Below are 21,871 nucleotides of genomic sequence, written 5' to 3' on the forward strand. Positions count from 1 at the left end.
CTTCTGGCTCATTACATACAATTACTATGGTAATGCTTCCATAGGGGAACAAACTTCAAAAGTTGACATTTGTAGCTAATGCCTTGTCCCACTGCTTTGTGGGACTGTTCCTCTGTCAGACTTGTACCTACTCCATTACCAGAAACTATTGTACGACTGGTCCACTGGCAGACCTTGACTCGCTGAGATATCCTTTCAGGCTGATACCCTCCGATTGAACGTGTTCATATTTGGTTAATTACCCCCTACTGGTGTATCTTTTATGTGCTGCTGACAATCTCCTATTAGATATTTGCCTATGGATGATCTGCCCCAACGCTGTGCAAAACCTTCATGAGTGGCTAATCTCTTGATCTTTCCCAGAATTCCATGTGTGTCTTATTCTCTCCTACTTCATCAGCCTCGAGCATGACTGATCCCCGCTTCCTCTGTCTTATGCCTTGTCTTCTTCCCTCTGCATGCCCGTGTGAGCAATCCTTCCCTTTCTTCACCTCCTGAACTTCCATCGATGGCTTAAAACAGACTCAGCAAGAGGAGCGATCGGTGATAGAATCTTTCACAGAAGAGGTTGTCTCCACCCTCTTGTGCCATTCAACGCTGAGGGAGATGGGTAGGAAGCAGTATGTTTACATTGAAGCTACACCCACCTTCTAGAAGTGTGAGCACTCCTATTCCCTGGCTGGCAATGCAAAAGAGCTAGAAAAGGGGGAGTGCCGATGCTTTAAGGGGAGATCGGCCATGACATTTAAAGCTCCTCATTTGATAATAACTAATGAAAAATAAAGCAAATAATAATACATAAAAGGGGTTGTATCATAGAAACAGTAAACGTATTCCCCATGAACGCTACAATTACATGGTCATTCATTTAACGAAACAATACTCAGCATTAATTTCTCGCTCTCCCAATTGTCTCCATAAAAAACCCAAAATCACATTTACTGTTTAAAAACAAGGCTGCCATTATACTGATGAATGCCAATGACATCTCCCCTTCCCGATTTAATTTAAAATAAAGTAATTATTTGTGAGTTTTTCCTTTCGCCGTGTGAATAGCTGTCAAAAGACTTGACATGCAATAAGTGGATGCTGAATTCTCAAAATTATATCCGACGGTGGCCTCTTTCGTTTTGCAAGTTCTTTTCAGCAACGCACAGTGATACACATTTTCCACATGACTGCAATACAAGCTTGCTAATTAAATTATTCTTTAATTAGTTTGTTAATGAGTTTAGCTATGCATGGCTCTTAGGACTTTCATTTTTTGCCATACAATAATTACAGATAATTAAACTACATCAAGCCTTTTTTCCCCTTGTAAATATCCCCAAAAAATGACAACATGCTGTAAATGAATCTGGAAAACAAAACATGACAGATGAAAGATCTTGCTGGAATTAATTAGGCACTAATTACATACTGCAGCCGCGGGTAGAATATCACTAATTACCCACGAAAAAAACAACATTTTTGTGAATGCTGATGGCCACCAGAATTCTTACCTTCGTTATGTACAAAATAGTCTTGAAGCCAGTTCAGAGCGCGCTGGCAGTCTTGGTGGTCCTGAAGCGAAAAAAGGTTTGAAGGAACCTTGCCAGTGTACCTCTTGTTGGAGCAGTCTTCTATTTCTCTGTTAGTCACTAGTTCACTGATATCTGCTCCTGAGGGACACGGGACCTGAGGGACATGGAAATAAGGAACGCACAAATAGAAGGAGAGTGGTCAAATTAAACAGAATTTCTACTCTGAAACAGCTGCACATATTTGCTTTACCTACATACATTGACTAGGTGGTCATAATGAATTAAGGCTTTTTTAAGTGTGAGGATTATTGATTGAGTGACTGCATGGGCAAGGCTTGTCCCTTTGTTTTATTCCAACCTTCATCCTACCAGAGAACTGGGAACACGATGGAATGGCCTTCTCACACTTCTGCCCAGGGGTAGAGTCAGTCCGCCCCACCTGTCTGACTGACAAGCTCACCAACTCTGGTGGCTCTCGGCTCACCGGCAGCCAGGACACAATTAGAAGGGGAACACAGAAGTGGAAAAAATAGAGAAAACAAGCCTTTTCCCTCTATGCATCAAGATCAACATTCCTATATCAATCATGACCACCACAGCCTGCTTCAATTCTGGAAAGAGTTGAAGACTCTTTAAAGAATATTACGTTATTATGCAGTCGCAAACCAGATACTTCTCAAATCACTTGTTGACTGCATCCTTGGCTTCGGCTAGGTATGCACCATTTAAATACCACATACATATGTTCATCTGTTACACGTGGGGACTGAAACTGCTCAACCGTAGGCACTGAGCCAGTAAGTGGTGAAGTGTATTTGCATGGACTAGAATCTATCCAGATTCACTCTTGATTTTTTCATAAGCTATTGAAATAATGTATTTTAAGTCATACCAACAGCTTAACTTAAGACAACTCTTAACAGAGCTAATACAATTTTGGGGGTTTTAATCTACAACTGTCTAGTTCCTCATTGCCAGATTGGCAAATAGAGTACAAAGAGGTGGGACATAGCATTCGGTGGACATTCAATTTACCTGCTCATTTTCAGCAGCAAAACATTATTATAAATTATATATCTGAATGTATTGGTATTCATACAAACATACATAATGCCCATACTCCTTACACCGAGTCATACTATGCACTAAACTGTTCTTACTACACAAGGATCATTATATGTCAGAGACAAAAAAAATGTGTTGCCTGCAAACATGCTTCTTTCTTTCTCCTCTCGCAGATATACCTAAATATGCACCTGCTCTCTCAAGAGAACATCGTTTAAGTAAATCAAAGTAGTATATAGGAAACCGTCAAAGATAGACTGCATATGGCGCTGGAAGAAATAAAGACTAACCAAACATAGGTTTCATAGTAATGAAAGTGACGGATGGGTGTACTGTCTACTATCATTGTATCTCTCCCCCCACTTCCCCCCGAAGACTTCATTTCAAAGTGCAAATAAATGCATGAATTGTCCTCAAAGTAGTATTTTGGTGCATAAAAAATAAAGTCTGGGGCGTGGCCAAGATGGCGTCTCAGTAAGACTTTCTCCACACCCACCGGGCCCTAAATAGCATTTTCGGCAACCAGGGGTCTCTGAAACCAACCTGGGCCCCCTCCCAACGGCAGTGCAAGACTCCGAGGGGCCAAGGAGTGTCACGTTGCTGTCCCAGAAGTGGTCCTGAGCGAGTGCGGGCAGCCAGAGGCGTGGCGCAGACTGGGCCAGGAACTGAGCAAAGGCCTCAGTGAGGGAGGTGCCTTGATCAGGACCTCCACCGGACTCCGTGTCTTGCAGGGGGGCCGGTGCAGTGGGGAGGCCTGATCGGCGCTCTTGGCTGCAGGCAGAGCGGGACCTTGCCATTGCGGGCAGCTAAGGGACTGGGACAAAGACGCTACGCAAGGCCCTGGCCTCATGGGCCCAAGTAGGCCTCACCACTGAAGACTGCTGGATCCGCAGAGGAAATCGGCTGCGAGGAGGACCTTGCGTGGCTGCCTCGTTTGCAGAGGCCTCTCCCCCCTGGTGTGATCGGCGAGCTGGGAGCCCCGAGGCAGCAACTTACAGGCTGCAGGGGCCGAAAGGAGGCACGCTCACTGCCCATGGGGCTACACTTGAGGTGAGACTGGAGTGGGCCATGTTACATGTCTCAGAGACTTGCACTAGGCATCAGACCAATATGGGGCATTGGAATAATTTGTGACACGAGCGTCCTAAGCCAGAAGACGAACAGTTGAGCTCATCGACTTCTGACCCAACTATATCTCCACTATATCGCCTGCCTCACTGGGGTGGCCCTGAGGGGTCTGGTGTCCGCGTACGGAGCCCATCAAGAGAAGAAGGCAGCGGGAAGCCAGGGACACGATAGCATCACGTCGGAGGGCCCTACCAAGAGGTGAGAGAAGCAGCACGTCCAGGGCAGGACAGCATTGTGACGGAGAGGGACAGCAACAGTTTTACTACTCCCTCTTTTCCTCAAACGCAGTGCCCCCCTGCTTATTGAGCCTTCACATTGGGCTCATTCCCGTCCTGTGAGTCACTAACGTTGCGGTGAAATGGCGGCCTCAAAGGGCAAGAAGGACAGATCAGTAAAGGACCTATTGCTCAAGACGGTGTAGCTGCGGGAGAGCCAACCTGGAGCACAGTACTTGGAGGAGACTGAGGGTGCAGTGGGTCCAGAGGCTCCGCCAGTCAATCTTTCCTGGAGTCCCTTTTTTCTTCCCTTTGTGAAGATTTATCTGCCATGAAGGACGAGCTTGATCTAAGAGGGAGGTTCTACCCGAGGAATCCACACGGGACCTGGGTGCTATATGGTGTAGGAAAAAAGGGTCCCAGTAGAGCTATTATCCATTTGCTTGCATTTATTATAGAAAAATCAGATGTAATGACATACAATGTCAGTTAATCACAATGCATGATCCATATCATTTGGTCAAATAAAAGTGCCCCAAGAAAGGAAAGGGGAGTGGGATAGCGTGATGCTGTGAGGGAAAAAGGACAGTGAGGGAGTAGAGTTCGTGACAACTTATATATTGCAATATTAATTTTGAATGCAATACAGTTTCATGGCTTCAGATCCCTGAGCCAAAGAAATTGGGGGATTATAACATATCCCATAGGTTTAAACTATTTCTGTTGACACCGAAGAGTTCAGAATAATGGGGGAGTGTCAACCGAACAGAACATAGAAGTAGCCGTCGACGTTTCGACCCCACGCTACACTTGTAGGCGTTTGTCTAGCCTTACATCGGGGTCTTCATCAGGACAGGGTAGTCAACAAAGGAGCACTACAGTATCTAGAAATATAAAACAATAAGGTGTAAAACGCCGACAATCAATGTCAAAGTTACCGTAGTGAGCGGTAAACACATTACTAACACTGTTACCATGGGCATTTGTGGGCAAACAATTGCAGATATTGTAACCAATGTTTTAAGAAATAACACACACGAGAAAAGAATCAAAACCTAAAGTACACCTTTCTAAGCAATTCTGTACAACCCGTGAGGGGTATCAAGTTTTTAAAAAAAATATATTATCTGGCGTATACAGGATAACACACAGAAACACAACATCCTGACTCGGCCAGGGGAGACCAATTAATCCCATACTGAATAGTGACCTCTTAGGATCACACAGCCCATCCTATTTAAGGTGCCATGTCAGAAGTAACGTTTGGGCATGGTTAAATCAGGCCAAGAATGTATCAAGTAGAAGAGGGAAAAGGGGAACTAGGGTTACTAGTACGGTTTGAGTAGACCACAAAGAAACATACCTACTCAGTCCGAGCAAGTGGCAGGATTATATCCTCATTATTCACATCGGGTGATTAAGCTGAATCTGTGGGCAAGGTGACGAGTATTAGTGGGCTAAGCAACATTACTCAGATAGAATCAGCATTATGTGGGGATTGGGGTTTACCTCTATTATCACCCAAGGTTAGAAGTGACGGTGGTGCGTCACTAAGGATCGCCTCCGATGTGCCGCGTCTCTAAACAGTGAACAGGGAAAGGGATTGTGAGACCAACTTAATAGTATATTGGCTGATGCCAGTGCGAGAGAATTAAGTCTCACCTTGTGTCACAATACACGGAGTTTGAGAAAGAGACCTCTGGCGGTTTTCAGCGAATGAGCGTGGCTCGTTGAAGAGATATGAAATCACGTGACACTGACCCACTTAATCTATGGGCGAATTAAATGAGTTACAATGGATAGATCATCATTGTATACGTAAAATCACACCATATTATGGGAATAGTGCTCACCTAGATGGTCCATAAAGGTCGGAGTGTCCTTAACATAAAACTCGGCGGGGCGTCATAGCGATCGCTTCAGAATTGCCGCATCTATGAAGCAATCGGGGGAGGGGGGATAAGTTAAAAAAACACTCGTTGGAGTTGGTAAGGTGGAGAAAATCTAGGAAAAAAGGGATTAATCGTACCTTAGTAACACAGTCACGGAGCTCTCAGTCGCAGCCTTCCCGCGTTTGCTGAATGCAAGCGAGTGGGCGTGGCCTGCGGGGAGGGTTTTTAAAGATAAATGAAGGACATTGGCTCTGGAGCGTTGTTAATAGCAACATGAAGCTCCACGCACTGTTCGTAAAAATAAAAGAAGGACATTAAGTCCTGAGCGTTATGAGTGACAACCTGACGTTGTCAATGGCAACATAAAGCTACCAGGACTGTTCGTGAGAGCCGAAGTTCAGAGCGCTACGAAAGGCCCATATGGGGTGACGGCAGCAGCCGCGATGTTTCAAAATACTTAATAGGTGGCCGAGATGGATGGTAATTGCACCATGTTGCAAAAGGGGAGCCCGACCCAATCATTCAAGAATGGCTGGAAAAGGTCACATTATTGAGAGAGATCACAGTGCAGTAACGATACAGCTGCCCATGGCATCATTATAATTGTGCGTTGTTCAGGTAATGGAATTGGGGTACCTCTCAACCCCGAGGGTACAAGGTCTCTTGCCATATTGGGTTGCATAGGGCCAATTCCACATTCATTACCGTGCAATGAATACATGCTCAAGTCTCATTAAACCAGTCTAAGTTCAATGGATTACAAGTACCATATTCGTGGAGAGATGCACCTCTCAGGCACGAGGGTGAAGATCTCTTACTGTATATCTAGCACAGGATACCATTTGGTTCAGCACTATTTTACTTATAGGATGAAGATCTCCACTATGTTAGGTTATAAAGCAGTGATGTGGAATACCACACTCATTACTGTACAATCAATATGTGTTAGAATGTCATAAGAACCAGTAGAGGTTCAGTGGAGTACAAATTACACACTCGTGGAGAGATGCACCTCTCAAACAAGAGGGTGAAGATCTCTTACTATGTATCTCGCCAACAAATCTATTGTGTGCAACGCTGTCTGACTTACACAGTCTGTCTCCGAAGACATATTCCTAGCAAATATACTCTACTCCCTCACTGTCCTTTTTCCCTCACAGCATCACGCTATCCCACTCCCCTTTCCTTTCTTGGGGCACTTTTATTTGACCAAATGATATGGATCATGCATTGTGATTAACTGACATTGTATGTCATTACATCTGATTTTTCTATAATAAATGCAAGCAAATGGATAATAGCTCTACTGGGACCCTTCTTTCCTACACCATGAAGGACGAGCTGTCGGTGGATCTGAGGGAGATGCGCTGAGATGTGGATACCCTGGGGGGGGGGGCGGATCAGCACCTTGGACGAGCACGAGACGAAGAACTCGAGAATCTCCAGCAAGATGTCCTCAAGCTGCAGGAACAGAATCTGGATCTCCAGGTCCACAAAGAAGACCTGGAGAACAGGTCTCAGTGGAACAACATCTGCATTTGTGGCATGGCACAAGGTGAGGAGGAAGACGACATCGAGGCACTGGTGGTGGATCTCTTTCATACCAGCCGGCGTGAAACTCCTGAATTTTCTATCAGACTAGACCGCATTCATAGGGTGAGCCCATGGAGGGCAGCCCCTGCTCCCCCGGCAGATATCCTGACTTGTGTCCAAGGTGAGGGAGAAGGTGTCAAAAATCAAAGGGAGGCTTCTGGCGTTATCAATGACCCTCGGCATGCACACGCTTACGCTGGCCACTATTTACGCTCCTAACGAGGGTCAAGAGCTCTTTTTTGCTCAGTTGATTCAAGCAAAGTTTTTGGGTGATCCATCAAGTAGTGGGCTGGGACGGGGGGGTCCAAAATGCATATTTTTATATCCAGCCGGTTGAGTTTGAGGGTTCCGCAAGCACAACTTAAAAAACACATAGCAGAGCACTCTGATCAGCTGAGGGAACTTTTTTTCTCCCTTGAGCCACCTCTCTCCTACAGGAGTGAGTGCTCTGATTAGCTGGCTGTAACATGAACACAAATGTTGACACACCTGGTACAGAACTTGGGGACTTAGTCAACTGTCCAGAAAGTGTTTAAGAAAATATTATAAAGGGGCAGGATAGGGCTACCTGCCTCTAGCCCTTGTGAGGGCCAGAGGGGCAGAAAGACCTCCCATACCTGGGCCAAATTATTTTCAAAACATTGGTGTTTTTGCAGCAATCCTGCAGTACTTCCATAGGATGGTGGGGGGGAAAAAGAGGGGCAGCCATTCTAATATTTAATTAATATGGCCCGCGGTGTGTGTCATGGCCTGGGGGGGTGGTTGGGGAGGGGGGTGAATGTATATTGTAATTTGGGGCATGGGCATGCAAAGTGCCCCCTTCCAAAGCTGATTTCTGCCCTGATGACCCCATCCCTCAGGACTTGCAATTTTGTACAGAGGGAGAATGAGCGTGGCCCCCTCCTGAGCCTACCACAGGCACTGGGGACTGAATTATAATTAAAGGGGAGAAAGGCACCCAGCTCCACTCCCTGAGCTGACCAAAACCCCCAGGACACTGTGGTTACCTGCCTGGAAGAGTGCTGCCTGGCCACACGTAGGCAAGAAGACTTTCTGAGTGTGTCAGTGTCACAGAATATAAATATAGAAAGTGAGCCTATTGGCTTTCTCAATGGATAAGCACACCAATATGTACATAAGCAGATATTTCATCTTTCTCAAAAAAATCCCCAATATTTTCAATACAATCTGTATTTCAGTAATGCACACAACAAAATCTTTAATAGTCTTTAATAGTGATTATTATAAAAATGTTCAATAAAGTTTAAATAAAAAACATGTCTGACTGATGATTGCCAAGATAAACATAGCAAGAGCATGGGGCTCTGATACAACCCCCTCCTTGATGGATTGGAAGAGAGCTATGAACTGGTTTATGGTGGTCTATATTAATAGAGGATGCCCCGGTAAATGGGGGAGTTTTTGAAGTAAGACTACAGAGGCGGTGGGAGGAAACTCAGGATGATATTGACTGAGAAAGGGATAAAGGAAGTGATGCCTCGCACGTTCCATTCCATCAAGGAGGGGGTATGTCGAAGAGCCAGGTCGTGAGGTTTCTTGCAAAGATGGGGAGCGATGTTGTCTGTCTGAGGTGGAGCAGAAGGAAGGAGAAGGAGCGGCCTCCTGATCTGGTGTTTCTGGTGCGGGGGATCAGGGCGTAGGAGAGCTGGGCTGATAGTAGGGCCCTATGGGGTGCGTGGAATTTGAGTTGGCTGTTCAGGTATGCTGGTCAGGTGCCATGGAGGGCCTTGTGTGCTTGTGCGTGTGTGAGTATCTTGAAAGTGATTCTCGACGGGGAGCTAGTGGAGTGTGTGCAGGTGCTGGGAGATGTCGCAGTGTTTTGGCATGTTAAGGACTAGTCTTATTCCGGCGTAGAGTGTGTTGCCGTAGTTGAGTCTGCTGCTGACCAGGACGTGAGTGACGGTCTTTTGGTCTTCGAGGGGGATCCATTTGAAGGTCTTACGAAGGAGGCGGAGGGTGTGGTAGCAGGAAGATGAGACGGAGTTGATTTGGCGGTCCATTTTGAGCTCGGAGTCCAGGATGATTCCCAGATTGCGGGCATGATCCCTGGAGGTTGGCGGATTTCCGAGGGTGCGTGGCCACCAGGTGTCCTCCAGGCGGCAGGTTTGGGCCCATGATGAGTACTTCTGTTTTTTTGGTGTATAGTTGTAGGCAGCTGTTTCTCATCCATTAGGCGACGGCTTCCATTTTGGTCCAGTTTCTTCGTGGGAGCAGGTGCTGGTGTCTGTGGATGGTGGGTGTTCTGAAGGGGATGTAGTAGCAGCGATGGTCGGTCCATGGGAGTTAGGTGGTGTGGCTGAAGGTGATGGAGTTTCCTGTAATGAAGAGGGGGTCGAGGGTGTGTCCTGTTGAGTGCATGGGCTCGGTCACAATCTGGCATAGTCCAATGTTTTGGAGGTTGTCCAGGAGGGATGTGGTGTTGGGGTTCAGTTAGTTGTCGAGGTGAAAGTTGAGGTCTCCCAGCAGGGTGTATGTAGTTGGTGGATGTAATGGTCTGCGGGGAGATGATGTCCGTGATGATGATGTCCGTGATGGAGTTGGCAAAAGGTCCACGGGGTCCAGGGGGTCGGTAGATGAGGTTTCCACTGAGCGTGAGGTTGGGGCTGGCCAGTATCTTGAAGTGAAGGTGTTCCATCAGTTCTGTGGGCTCGTCGGGGAGTGTGCTCAGGTGGAGGCTGGGTTTGTGGATGATGGCGATTCCTCCTCCGGGGCGGGTGGGGCAGTCCTTCCTGGAGATCCTGTATCCTTGGGGGATGGCGATAGCGATGTCCGGTCCCGAAGTGGTGTTGGTCCAGGTTTCGGTGATGAACGCTAAGTCCGGTGTGGTGCTGTTGAGGAGGTCCCAGATTTCGGTGGCGTGTTTGTTGAGGGATCGGACGTTGAGGAGGGTCTTTGGTTCGGTTGTGTCCTTGCAGGCGGGTTGTGCTGGGTCCGTGTTCTTGGCCGGCGCTGCAGGAGTGCCGGCAGTGATGACAGCTGAAGGGTCCGTGGGTGTCGGCTGGTGATGCTAGCTTGCAGTTGTTGTTGATGCCTGGGTGGAGTGCGTTGAGTGCCGCTGGGTCGTAGCGCTGGCGGGCGGAGATCCAGGGTTCCTGGCGCTGGTCGCGGTTGTGTCGAGGATCGGTACAGATGGGCTTGCCTTTTGCGTGCCAGCGGCACGTCTAATGCGCGCGCGCGCCATTAAGTAGGGGTCGGGAGGGCTGGACAGTGGGAGGCAGGGAGGGGAGCTGGATTGGGCTGGTCGTGCTGGAAGGGAGGGGCCACAGGGGCAGCAGCGGCGGGGAAATAAAGAATAAAGGAGATAAAAGAAAGGGGGAAAAAAGTCAGAAATAAGGCATAAAAGAGCAGTGATGCAGAAAATAGCAGAAAGGTGAAAAATAGAAGAGGGCAGAAAAACGAGTGAAAAAGAGTGAAATAGCAGAGCGGGAGGAAGGAGACAGAGGCCCACTGGACCAGTAGGGATGAGGTGCAGGGAAACTTGCGGGTGGAAGAGGGCCTGGATCACCAACACTCGAGAGTGCACTTCACTGACAATGAGTCACTGACAATGAGTCATATTGAAACTACAGGTTGCGTTTGTGAACTATACTGTACTGCAATAGTATTGACATTGTAACACAGTACTTTTGCTTTTTCTTAACCCTTTCGATGCTCATCTTGTCATGAGGCACGGTTGAGCTGTGCTCCTGATGAGCTGAGCTCGTCATGAACAATGGTAAATCTGGGAACCCAGCACAGGAGGAAAATATCGTTAGCAGCCAAGGTGTTAAACAGCATTTCATTGGTTTAGAACTCTGTCCATTGTAGGAAACAAGAAGTGTAAACCCTTTTTCTCCATTCAATTGACATATTGAAAAGGTGAAGATTGTGCTTTTTCCACAAAAGTAAATCCTGTGTTAAGAAGCCAGGTTGGAGGTTCTGCAGATGGCTCAACAAAACAATCTTGTCCTGCTAGAAGAGGAGGAAAAGGAATGACAGCAGAGGATGAAAAAGTAGCAACAAGAGGTGGAGCGGATGAAGATAATGAAGGATTCAACTGTGTGGGAGTTTTTCTCATTGCAACCTGGAGGGGAAAAAGTGAATTCCAAACTGGTGGCCTGCAAACTATGAAACAAGGTAATTTCCTGTGGGAATGTCAAACAGAACTCATTTGGTACCACGGAAATGAGGAAACACTTTCAGGAAATTCATCCTATTAAGTTGACGCATGCTGAAAGAAGGCGTCAGAAGAAGTGAGAAGAAGCTGAAGCAGGAACATTGTCAGTGCCCACTTCTTCAGCTACTACAACACCTTTATCTTCTTCTGCATCATCCGGACCTTCACCACCACCCCCTGCATATGTCCCTCCAGTAGGAACTTCAACTTCGTCTGCTCCTATACCACCTACACCCCCACCCAGTGCATCTATCTCTGCATCTGTACATGCTCCTGGTACTGTGGTACCAATTGATCTGTTGAGGCAGAATAGAGAAATTATAGAGCAGTATGGCAGCACCACCACATACTGCTTCCTGTTGCAGGAGAGAGAGATCTGACCATTCATCAGGATCTCTCATGGCTCACCAGTGTTCTCCCCAACAGCCTTAGTGTTTTTAAAATGAATTCTACATGTCTCCTGCTGAGACTATTGTTCTGTTTGGTCGTATTGATTTTCTGGAGGAAAAAAAGTTCTTGAAAAAAATCTAAAAAAAGTTCTCATCAGAACTAATCCAATGTCTCAAAAGATAAAGAATTTGTACCAATATTAACTATATTTTTCAGGAATCAGAAAACAAAATTGTAATTAATGTAGAGATAATAGGAGAGTGTAAGGTAAGTTAAACACGTGCCTTATGGTGGCATCATACTGGATGATGAGTTTATAATATACCACTACAATGATATCTGCTTGTATTTAGAGCGGTGTACACTGTTGTTGAGTGGAGTGTCGTACAGTGTCGTGGAGTAGAGATTTGTGGAATGGCATAGAGTGGGGTGGCGTAGAGTGTCGTACAGTGTCGTACAGTGGAGTGTCGAAGAGTTGAGTGTCATAAACTGTGGTAGAGTAGAGTGAACTTGCATAGTGTAGAGTGTGGTAGTGTGGAGCATCATAGAGTGGAGTAGAGTGTTGTATATAATGGGAGAGTGGAGGGGCGTAGAGTGGAGGGGCTTAGAGGGGAGTACAGTGGAGTAAAGTGGAATAGTGTCACAGTGCAAAGTGGAATAAAGGGGCATTGAATGGTGTAAAGGGAGTTGTGAAGAGTGGAGGACAGTGGCATAGAGTGGATGGAGTACAGTATCATAGAGTAGCACAGAGTAGAGTGTCATAGAGTGGAAGACCGTAGAATGTCAGAGTGGAATGGCATGTCATAGAGTGGAGTGACATGTCAAAGAGTGGAGTGGCATGTTGTAGAGTGGGGTGGCGTGTTGTGGAGAGGAGTGGCGTGTCATAGAGTGGAGTGGCATGTCATAGAGTGGAGTGGCATGTTGTAGAGTGGAGCGGCATGTCGTAGAGTGTAGTGGAGTGTCGCAGACTGGAGTATTGTAGAGTGGGGTGTCATCGTGTGGAGTGTCGTCGAGTGGAGTGTCGTCGAGTGGAGTGTCGCTGAGGGTAGTGTCATTGAGCGGCCTAGAGTGGGGTAGAGTGTTGTAGAGCAGAGTGTTGTGATGTGGAGTAGTGTTTCATAGAGTAAAGTGGCATTGAGTGGAGTAGATGGAGTTATGTAGAGAACCAAAGAGTGGAGCAGAGTGTCGTAGAGTGGCATAAAGAAAAGTAGAGTGAACACAGAAGATTATAGTGCCCTAGAGTGGCATACAGTGGAGCAGAGAGTTGCAGAGTGGAGTAGAGTGGTGGAGAGAGGATTTGTGTATCGTAGAGAACAGTGGAGTGACAGAGTGTAATGGCAAGCCATAAAGCAGAGTGGCATGCTATAGGGTGTCTTGGAGTAGAGGGGCATAGAGTGGCACGTTGTAGGGCGGAATGGCATGTTATAGAGTGGCATTATGTGCCATATAGTGGAATGGCTTGGAGTGTTGGAGTGTTGGAGTGGCGTGGCGTGGAATGGCATGTGGTAGAGTGGTGTGCCAGAGTAAAGTGGTGTGTCATAGAGTGGAGTAGAGTGGCATAGAATGGATGGGCATAAAGATTAGCAGATTGTTTTAGAGTAGAGTGGCATCTCATACAGTGGAGTGGGGGGCGTGTCTTAGAGTAGCGTGTTGTAGAGTATCTTAGGGTAGAGGGTTCTGGAGCGGCGTGTCATAGAATGGAGGGGTGTGTCACAAAATGGAGTGGTGTGTTGTCTTATCGAGTGAAGTGGCATGCTATAGAGCTGAGTTGCATGTCGTAGAGTGTTGTACAGTGGAGTGTGGTAGAGTGGACTGGCATTTCGCAACCTGTAGTAGACTAGCATGGAATAGAGTGGAGTGGTATGTCATAGAGTGGAGTACAGTGTTGCAGAGTGGAGTGGTGTAGAGTGAAGGTCTGTGTTGTACAGTAGAGTGGAGTGGTGTGTTGTGGAGAGGCACGGAGTGTAGTAAAGAAAAGTGGAGTTTCGTAGAGTGGAGTGGCATGTCATATAGTGGAGTGGCGTGTGTAGAGATGGAGGTGCTGAGGTAGAATTTTCAATCTCTCTGTAATGTCTTTGAAGAAGCTGTATTGGGTTCCAGCAGTCAGCAGAGTCTCTATGGCTGATGGTGATATTCAGTATTATTGTGTTGTGTTTATAGCCCAGTTTGTGTTAATAAAAAAAAATCACATAATGCTTTACTTCCTAATTTGATTTCTTATCTAGTTTTCATTGTCATGTGACTAGAAATGTGTGGGTCAAATGCCTTTCTAATACTTGTTAAACTTAATTGATGCAGACTAGTTATTTTCTTATCTCATTTTGGTTTTTGGTCGTATTGTACTACATTAGTAGCCCAAATTGTATTTAAGCCAATAATTGTCCTCCATTCAAAATTAAATTGTTGATATTATGCACTTTCCAAATAGCCAATCATCTAACGATTTATATATTTTTTTCTCTGCCTCTGTGTTCCTCATTCTTGTATGTCAGTGTACATGCAATATAGTTAGGGTTAGGTTTGTTAGGCACAGTTTCATTTTTGGGACACAGAGCATACCAAGAAAGCATATGTCGAAAATGATTTAGGTTTAAAGAAGTTAAAAAAACATGGATTGTTGAAAGGGGTTTGAAATGGAATCAGTTACTCCCTCTACTTTCCTCTGTTAGTAAATGAGATCATCCCCACTTTATGGATATTCACTGTGGTGGCAATTATATAGGACACTTAACTTGAGTTAGACGGAACTAAGATGGAGATATTTTCTATTTTACTGTCTCTGTTTCCAAACACTCATTTTGTGTTCTCAAATATTTGCCAGGGACAAAAAGTGGAAGTGGTCTACTCTAAATGCTGCTAAGTTTGAAAATACTAAGGCATGTCAACAAGGCAGTCTCAGCATTCCTTCAAGATAATGAAATGTCTTCCATTTTTCATTTGAATATACAATATTTCAATGAAGCAATGTATCGTCCTGATGATGTACATTTTAAAACCTATGGAAACCATCTTTTCATTTCAGACCTAAAATATTAGCTTGACAAACATTTTTAAATATGTTTATTTAAAGAAACACCAAAGGCTCTTTTAAGAGACACCCTCTATTGTGTCTAATTGCATTTTGCAGTATATCCATTCTTTATTAACATTTCAACAAGTACAGCAGAACTTTCTAGGTACTTTTGCAAAAGTACTGGATACTCCGTAAACTTAACAAAATATATATAAAATCAATTAAGCTACATTTCCCAATGTCTACAGAGTTTGCTAAACTGCCTAATTTCTTCCTCTACATTAAAACAAGAATAACCAATGTTTCACATTAAAATACAGAACAAAGGCAAAGTGTGGTCTAAAAAATATGGCTGACTTTTAATTTTGCAGGAGTTTTTATTCATATTGTGTTTTGTCATCACCAGGTACCATGGTATACAGCAACCCAATATATCACTATGTATTTGTCTCCAATTTCTGAAAAACTGCTTAACCAATTTAGATCAAATATCACAAAGGACCCTTTCCACGCCATAATCTATATACCTGCCACATTTCATGAAAATCTGTTCTGTAATTTTTAAGCTATGTCTGTTTAAAAAGTCTCTGAAAAATGCATTGGTGGAAAACGTATTTTGGAACCCATGTTTTTCTTTGGACCCCCTTAAATAATCACCACAAAACTCTGCATTATAAGCCAAAGTAGAAAAAGGAATATGTCTGCAAAGTTTCATGGAGATTTGTCAAACCGTGGCAAAGTTATTACCAGTCAAAATTCTCACTAATTCGATCTCTTGGAATCCTAACTATAACCACAGAGTACAGTAAGGAGATAAGGAAAAAGAGAGTTGCCTGTTTGAGAGACTCTCTTCAGAACCAAAGCCTTGTTTTCAGGCAACCCTACTCAAGGAAGGAGAACCAGATTCACATCACTTATTACAAGGAGTGGTAATATAAAAGAAGTAGTAGCTGTAAACTAATACTCTTGAGATTTCACCAATTCAACTGGGGAACCACCAATCAGAAGGCAGTCAGCAGAAATGAGAAATGGTGCACTTGTGAAAGTTGATCATTATGTAGATCTTGCCCTCTATGAAAAAAGGAGTGAAGAAATTGCCCACCAAAAGTAAATGCACTGAATGGGGATGCAAATCCTCTGCCACAAACCACTGAACCCAGCAGACCAAGCTAATCTATGTCATGTGAGAGTAGCTGTGACCCAGACATAACACATGAGTACCTTGGTGCAGATCAAAAAGTCTGGACTGGTACTTGAAGGCCAGAAATCCTCAAGGCTACTAATTTCAGCTGATCCAGGATATATGGTTATGGCTTCCCCAGCTGGACAGGTCAGAGGGGCTGGATAGTGATGATGGCAGGTGGGGTGGTTAATGTCTGTCTTGATCAAAGCTTGGAAATAAGCCGGATATCTCCAAAGAAGAGGAACAACAACCATTCTGTCCTACAACAATCTCATCCTGTAAAAAAATACAAGAGAAGTAGGTTTTCTATTTTTAGCTTTAGTTGGTACAGAAGGAGTTTAGAATCTCACAGTCTTAACAATGACAATGGACCTTTGTAATATCCTGTCCATTAACGCGAATGGACTGTTAAATAAACAGAAATATGGAGCACTCTTGAAATGGGCAATCGCTATTAAACCTCACGTAGTTTTCCTACAGGAGACGCACTTGAAATCAAACTCCCCAAAGTTGTTTCTTCCTAGATATTTCTCCCATGGGTTCTTTTCCTCTGCTGGTGTTGCCCAGAGGGGTGTAGCTATTTATTTCTCAAAAAATTTACCCTGGGAGATTCTACAAATCCAAAGGGACTCTAAAGGGAGATGGCTTCGGGTGGCAGCGAAATTGCTGGGAAAGGTGTACAATTTTGTTAACTATTATGGCCCAATTTTTGATGACACCTCGGCCCTGACTGAAATTAGTGAAATTCTAAGGAGTCATGCTGGGCAAATTATAGTAGGAGGTGATTTTAATTATATTCAGGACTTAAAAAAGGACACCTCTAATAAGAGTAAGAAACAGCTAAAACCAAAAACAAAAGGGGTATTAGAGGCTTTTATGTCAGAATATCAACTGCAGGACCCATGGCGTTCCCTAAATCCCAATTTAGAATCTTACACGTGCTATTCTAATAGGTTTCATTCAGCCTCTAGAATAGATTTCTTTCTATCCTCAAGGTCGCTCCAAATTTCCAACGCATTGATAGGTTGCAATCCATTTTCAGATCATGGGAGGATTGAGGTTGAATTAATATTGGAGGGCACGGTAGGGGTGCGACCTAGGTGGCAGCTGGATCGCACCCTTTTACAGAATATGATATGGGTTGAGGGGTTTAAAGAATGGATAAGGGAATTTTTTTTAGTAAATAAGGATTCAGCAGAACCCTTCGCAGTATGGGGAGCATTTAAAGCAGCAGCTCGGGGGCAAATCATAGCATTTTCCTCCAACAAAGCAAACGAACGAAAAAGAAAAATATCTGCCCTCCAGGGTGCTGCAGAAAATGAGTATGCCTTGAAACTTAATCAAAAACCAAACAACTGGGAACAAGCTAAAGTATTACTTAGGGACTTCTTCATTTTGGAAGAAATAAATAGCTCAAAAGCCTTCCAACAAAAGCTTTATGAAGATAGTCAACTCATGGGCAAGCTGTTGGCAAATTCGATTAGGAAAAAACAAGAATCTTCCATCATCGTAAAAATTCAAGATCCATTAGGTAGGATAAATAATAGAAGTGAGGAAATCGCAAAAATATTCCTTGATCATTATGAGAGAATATACTCGACTGATATCCAAATTGAAGAAAATTTAATCAGGGAATATTTCGACAACTTGAATATCCCCAAAATTTCTAAATCTAGATCTAATCAAATAAGCGGCGATATAAGTTATTTGGAAATTCAAAATAGTATAAAAACCACAGCGGGAGCAAAGGCTTCAGGGATTGATGGATTCCCAATTGAATTTTATAAGGTTTTTCTGAAGGAACTGGAGGATCCCTTGAAACATTTATTTAATTTTATCAAACGAGGTGGTAGGGTCCCCCCAGAGTTTAAAGAGTCCACAATTATTAGTTTTGTAAAGAAAGGCAAGAATCCGGAGGACGTAAATTCCTATAGACCTATTAGCCTCTTAAACTCTGACTATAAGGTCTTTATGAAAATATGGGCTCAAAGATTTGTATTGGCCGCCCAGGAGGTGATACATCAAGATCAAACGGGTTTTATAGCAGGACGCTATATGGCTGCTAATACAGAATATTTATTGCAGGCGCTAGATTATTTTAATCTTAATTCTACTTCTGCATGCATTCTGATGATTGATGCAGAAAAAGCATTTGATTTAGTTAATTGGTCAACGTTATTTTTTTCCTTGGGCTATTTTGGATTCCCCGCCCCTATTATTAATATGCTACAAAACATTTATGAGGGGGCATCTGCCCAGGTGATAATAAACGCCAAGCAAGTAGGGAAGATTAGAATAAAACGAGGCACAAGGCAAGGTTGCCCTTTATCTCCCCTACTTTTCACCTTTTTTATTGAACCCCTGGTAATAAAAATAAGAAATAATAACGCAATATCTGCCCCAATTGCCGGAATGTCGAAGTTAAAATTATTCGCAGATGACATTATCCTTTATATGGCTCCCGATAAAGAAAATATAGAACATCTTATGAAAGAGCTACAGAAATATGAGAAGGTAGGGGGTTACAAAATTAATGAAAAGAAAACTGAGGTTCTTATTTTGAATACCGATTTAGATTTCCTTCCGTCAGATTTACAGTTTCAAGCTGCAAAAAGGGACCCAATAAGATATCTAGGGATTTACGTGACCAGAGACTATCAAGAACTTTTTCAATTAAATTACGCAAGAACTAGGAATAAAATCAAGAGCCTTTTAGAACATTGGGATATACTGCCCCTATCATTGATTGGCAGAGTGGCATTGATTAAGATGAACATACTACCTCTGCTTTTATTTTTGTTTAGTAATATCCCAATTAAAGTGAATTTGGCCTTTTTTAATGAACTAGATTCTATGATAAGAAGATTTATTTGGAATAAAAAGGCCAATAGAGTCAAACTTGCGGTAATTCAACTTCCTGTTAACCAAGGTGGACTTGCTCTTCCCCATTTTTATACATACTACGAGGCAGCTTTTTTGATATAATGGCAGGATTATTAAAGTCTAGTCAGACAAGAGACAATTTTTTTTTTAATAGAATGCTTGAGGAATCTGGTTCTCAAATTTCTATTTTTCTAAAAACGGCAAAACTTCCAAAGAGAACACGATATAAGACACTGGTGGGGTATTCATCAAGACTATGGGTTTTATTTGAAAAACATGGCCCAGATGGATTCATCCATTTGAAACTTTCGGAATGTACTAAAATGGGTCTTAAGATCTCTTCAAACCATTTGTCAGAATGGGAATTGGCCGGTTTTTGTGAAATAAGGCATCTTCTCACGCAAAATACGTTAATTAGTTGGCAAATGGTCAGAGATAGAAGGCATCCGAATCGGCTCATGTTTTTTCAATATTTCCAATTGAGTTATTTTATAAAAAAAGTTATAGGAAATCTTGATAGAACACCTAATGCTTTGTTAACCGCGTTATATGGGGAAAAACATAAGGGTATTGGATTTTGGTATAAAAAGTTACCTCTTCCGGGTTCAACCAATATAATAGGCAACCATCTGGAGAAAATAAGTCTCATCACACAGTGTGTGGTGTCCGACAAAGACTGGGAGACAATAAGCTACTTAGGAAATAGGGCGCTCCGAGCAGCCAATTATAAAAGGATGTCCTTTTTTTGTCGTTGGCTGGCATATTATACCCCGGAAGCTCTTCAAAAAATGTTCCCCGAATACGAAAATACATGTTTTAGATGCAAAACTAGGGGACAGGGTGGCTGGCATCACATTTTCTTCACTTGCCCAAAGTTAGAACCCTTCTGGAGAGAGATTTTCATAGATCTGGAGTTGGCAATAGGGAAAACTCTTCCTCCAGAAGCGGAAGTTGCCCTTTTTGGCATTAGTAAAGACAGGACTAAGTTCAATGAATCTGAAGAAGTGTTTATTTTTATTTCCTCTGTCGTAGCAAGGTCTCTGATTCTGCAAAATTGGAAATCCACGGTGTGTCCTTGTCATGTTAAGTGGGTTAATAAAATAAAGAGAACTTATAATTTTGAGAGAGCATATGCAGGTAGAGTGGGTGCAACTGCAAGATTCGAAAGGAATTGGAAATATCTTGACCAGCTTGAACTATTAAAAGGAAGGTGATTGTTATATTCTAGTTAATTAAAAGATGGCATTACATTTATAGAAGAGGAAATTTAAGTATTTGTATGCTATGCTATATCTAATTGCTAAGTACCTTTATTAAGTTAACAGTTTTGTTCCTATATACCAGTACTTTATGGCACTAGTTACTTTATACAGGCGGAAGAAGAAAGGAATAGGAAAGAGAAAAATTCTTTTTTTTTTTTTTTTCCCTTTTTTTTTTTGCATTAGCATTTTATGAACAAAATATTTTCTATAATTGTATATTGGCACTTTAATGCATTTGCACTTTATTAAGGCTACATGTTGCACATAACAACACCTTCAAGCGTCGGTCGTTCTACTCTTTGAATTTGCACTCTTTGTTCGGTATAATAATAGCAATATTATTTGTGATGTTGCCCCTTTATCACCAGTTGTCTATTGTCTACTGATTGGATAATTTTAAAATATGTTTTATTTTTACTGTGGTATTCTATTGTCTAGGGTTGTCTCTGGGATTTAAATGTGTCTAATTATGAAGAAATTTATGTACCAATGTATTATCTTTACCTACGGCTTGTAATAAAAAACTTTTGTAAAAAAAAAAAACAATCTCATCCTGGTGAGAAGATGAGGCATCACAGAAATAAGAATATAAACACATGTATGGAGACTGGACAAATCTTGAGGAATGCTTTTAAAGCCGCAGCTTTCAGTTTGAGGCCCAGTGGATGTCATGGATGGTACTTTAGGAGGCCTGGGATAAGCAGGATGTTACCAACAATGGCAGTTATATCAAGAATAGGTCACCATCATATCATCGATATCCAAAACATTGCCAAAAGCACTCGCTATATGTTAAGGATAGGCACCAGCATAGTTTGCTTCAATAAGATTTAGGCATTATGTACAGAACCTGCATTCATCCTCTCCCTTGATCCACTAACATCCCTTCCATCAACAAATGCCTTGAAGCAGATCTCGGAGGTTCAGGGTTTAAGACTCTTGAACTTCCTGAACTCAAACCTCTAGGGTAGTTTTGGGTGGTGCCTCACCAATCCTGGAGGGGGAAGACATTGACAAATTGGTTTGTTGCTCTGCCAAAGCCAATGTTGACTGTAGAAGTGCAGCAGAATACAGATGCACACCGGGCATTACAGTGAGTGAAACTTCAATTTTGCCCCAGTCTCACATGCAGTGTTTGTATGTGAGGATGGTCAGATGGCAGAGGCGCTTCCAAAAGCAGCATTATTTCCAAGTCCTTCGGTGAGCAGAAAACTTTCTCTGAACCATAGTATAAGTAGAGCCCAAACTCTCTGACCTCACCTCCCCCTTCTTATAGGCTGGCCCTTTAGATGGTCACCAGTGACAAGCCAAGGTAGGCTCTGTACGGACACCAAGTGTAAAGCAGCCATGGCTGCATGTGTGCATTACTATTCTAACTGCTGTCACCTTTCTCTTGCCATCTCCAAATGTGCCTGGCCTACTTCTGAATTCTTGCCTGTCAGCCCCCAACCTCTTCCCTCTGAATCTCCATAGAATACTCCATGTTGGTGCTAGAACTACTGAGAGCTTGGGAGACGGAAAGCAGCAACCGATAGCTCTTTCTCCAA

At 43.4% G+C, this 21,871-nt stretch overlaps 1 protein-coding gene across 3 annotated transcripts in view; it reads right to left on the reverse strand.

Annotated features, from left to right (window-relative positions):
* CFAP61 (cilia and flagella associated protein 61) overlaps positions 1-21,871 on the reverse strand; it is a 1,856,219-nt gene that overhangs the window by 667,760 nt on the left and 1,166,588 nt on the right. For all 3 annotated transcript variants that reach the window (XM_086927518.1, XM_086927517.1, XM_086927519.1), the window contains one exon: positions 1,503-1,677. In XM_086927518.1, coding sequence (XP_086783644.1) covers positions 1,503-1,677 — 175 coding nt within the window. The remainder of the gene's footprint in view (positions 1-1,502; positions 1,678-21,871) is intronic.

Source organism: Lissotriton vulgaris, chromosome 6 (assembly GCF_964263255.1).
Source record: "Lissotriton vulgaris chromosome 6, aLisVul1.2, whole genome shotgun sequence".
Lineage (NCBI taxonomy): Eukaryota > Metazoa > Chordata > Amphibia > Caudata > Salamandridae > Lissotriton > Lissotriton vulgaris.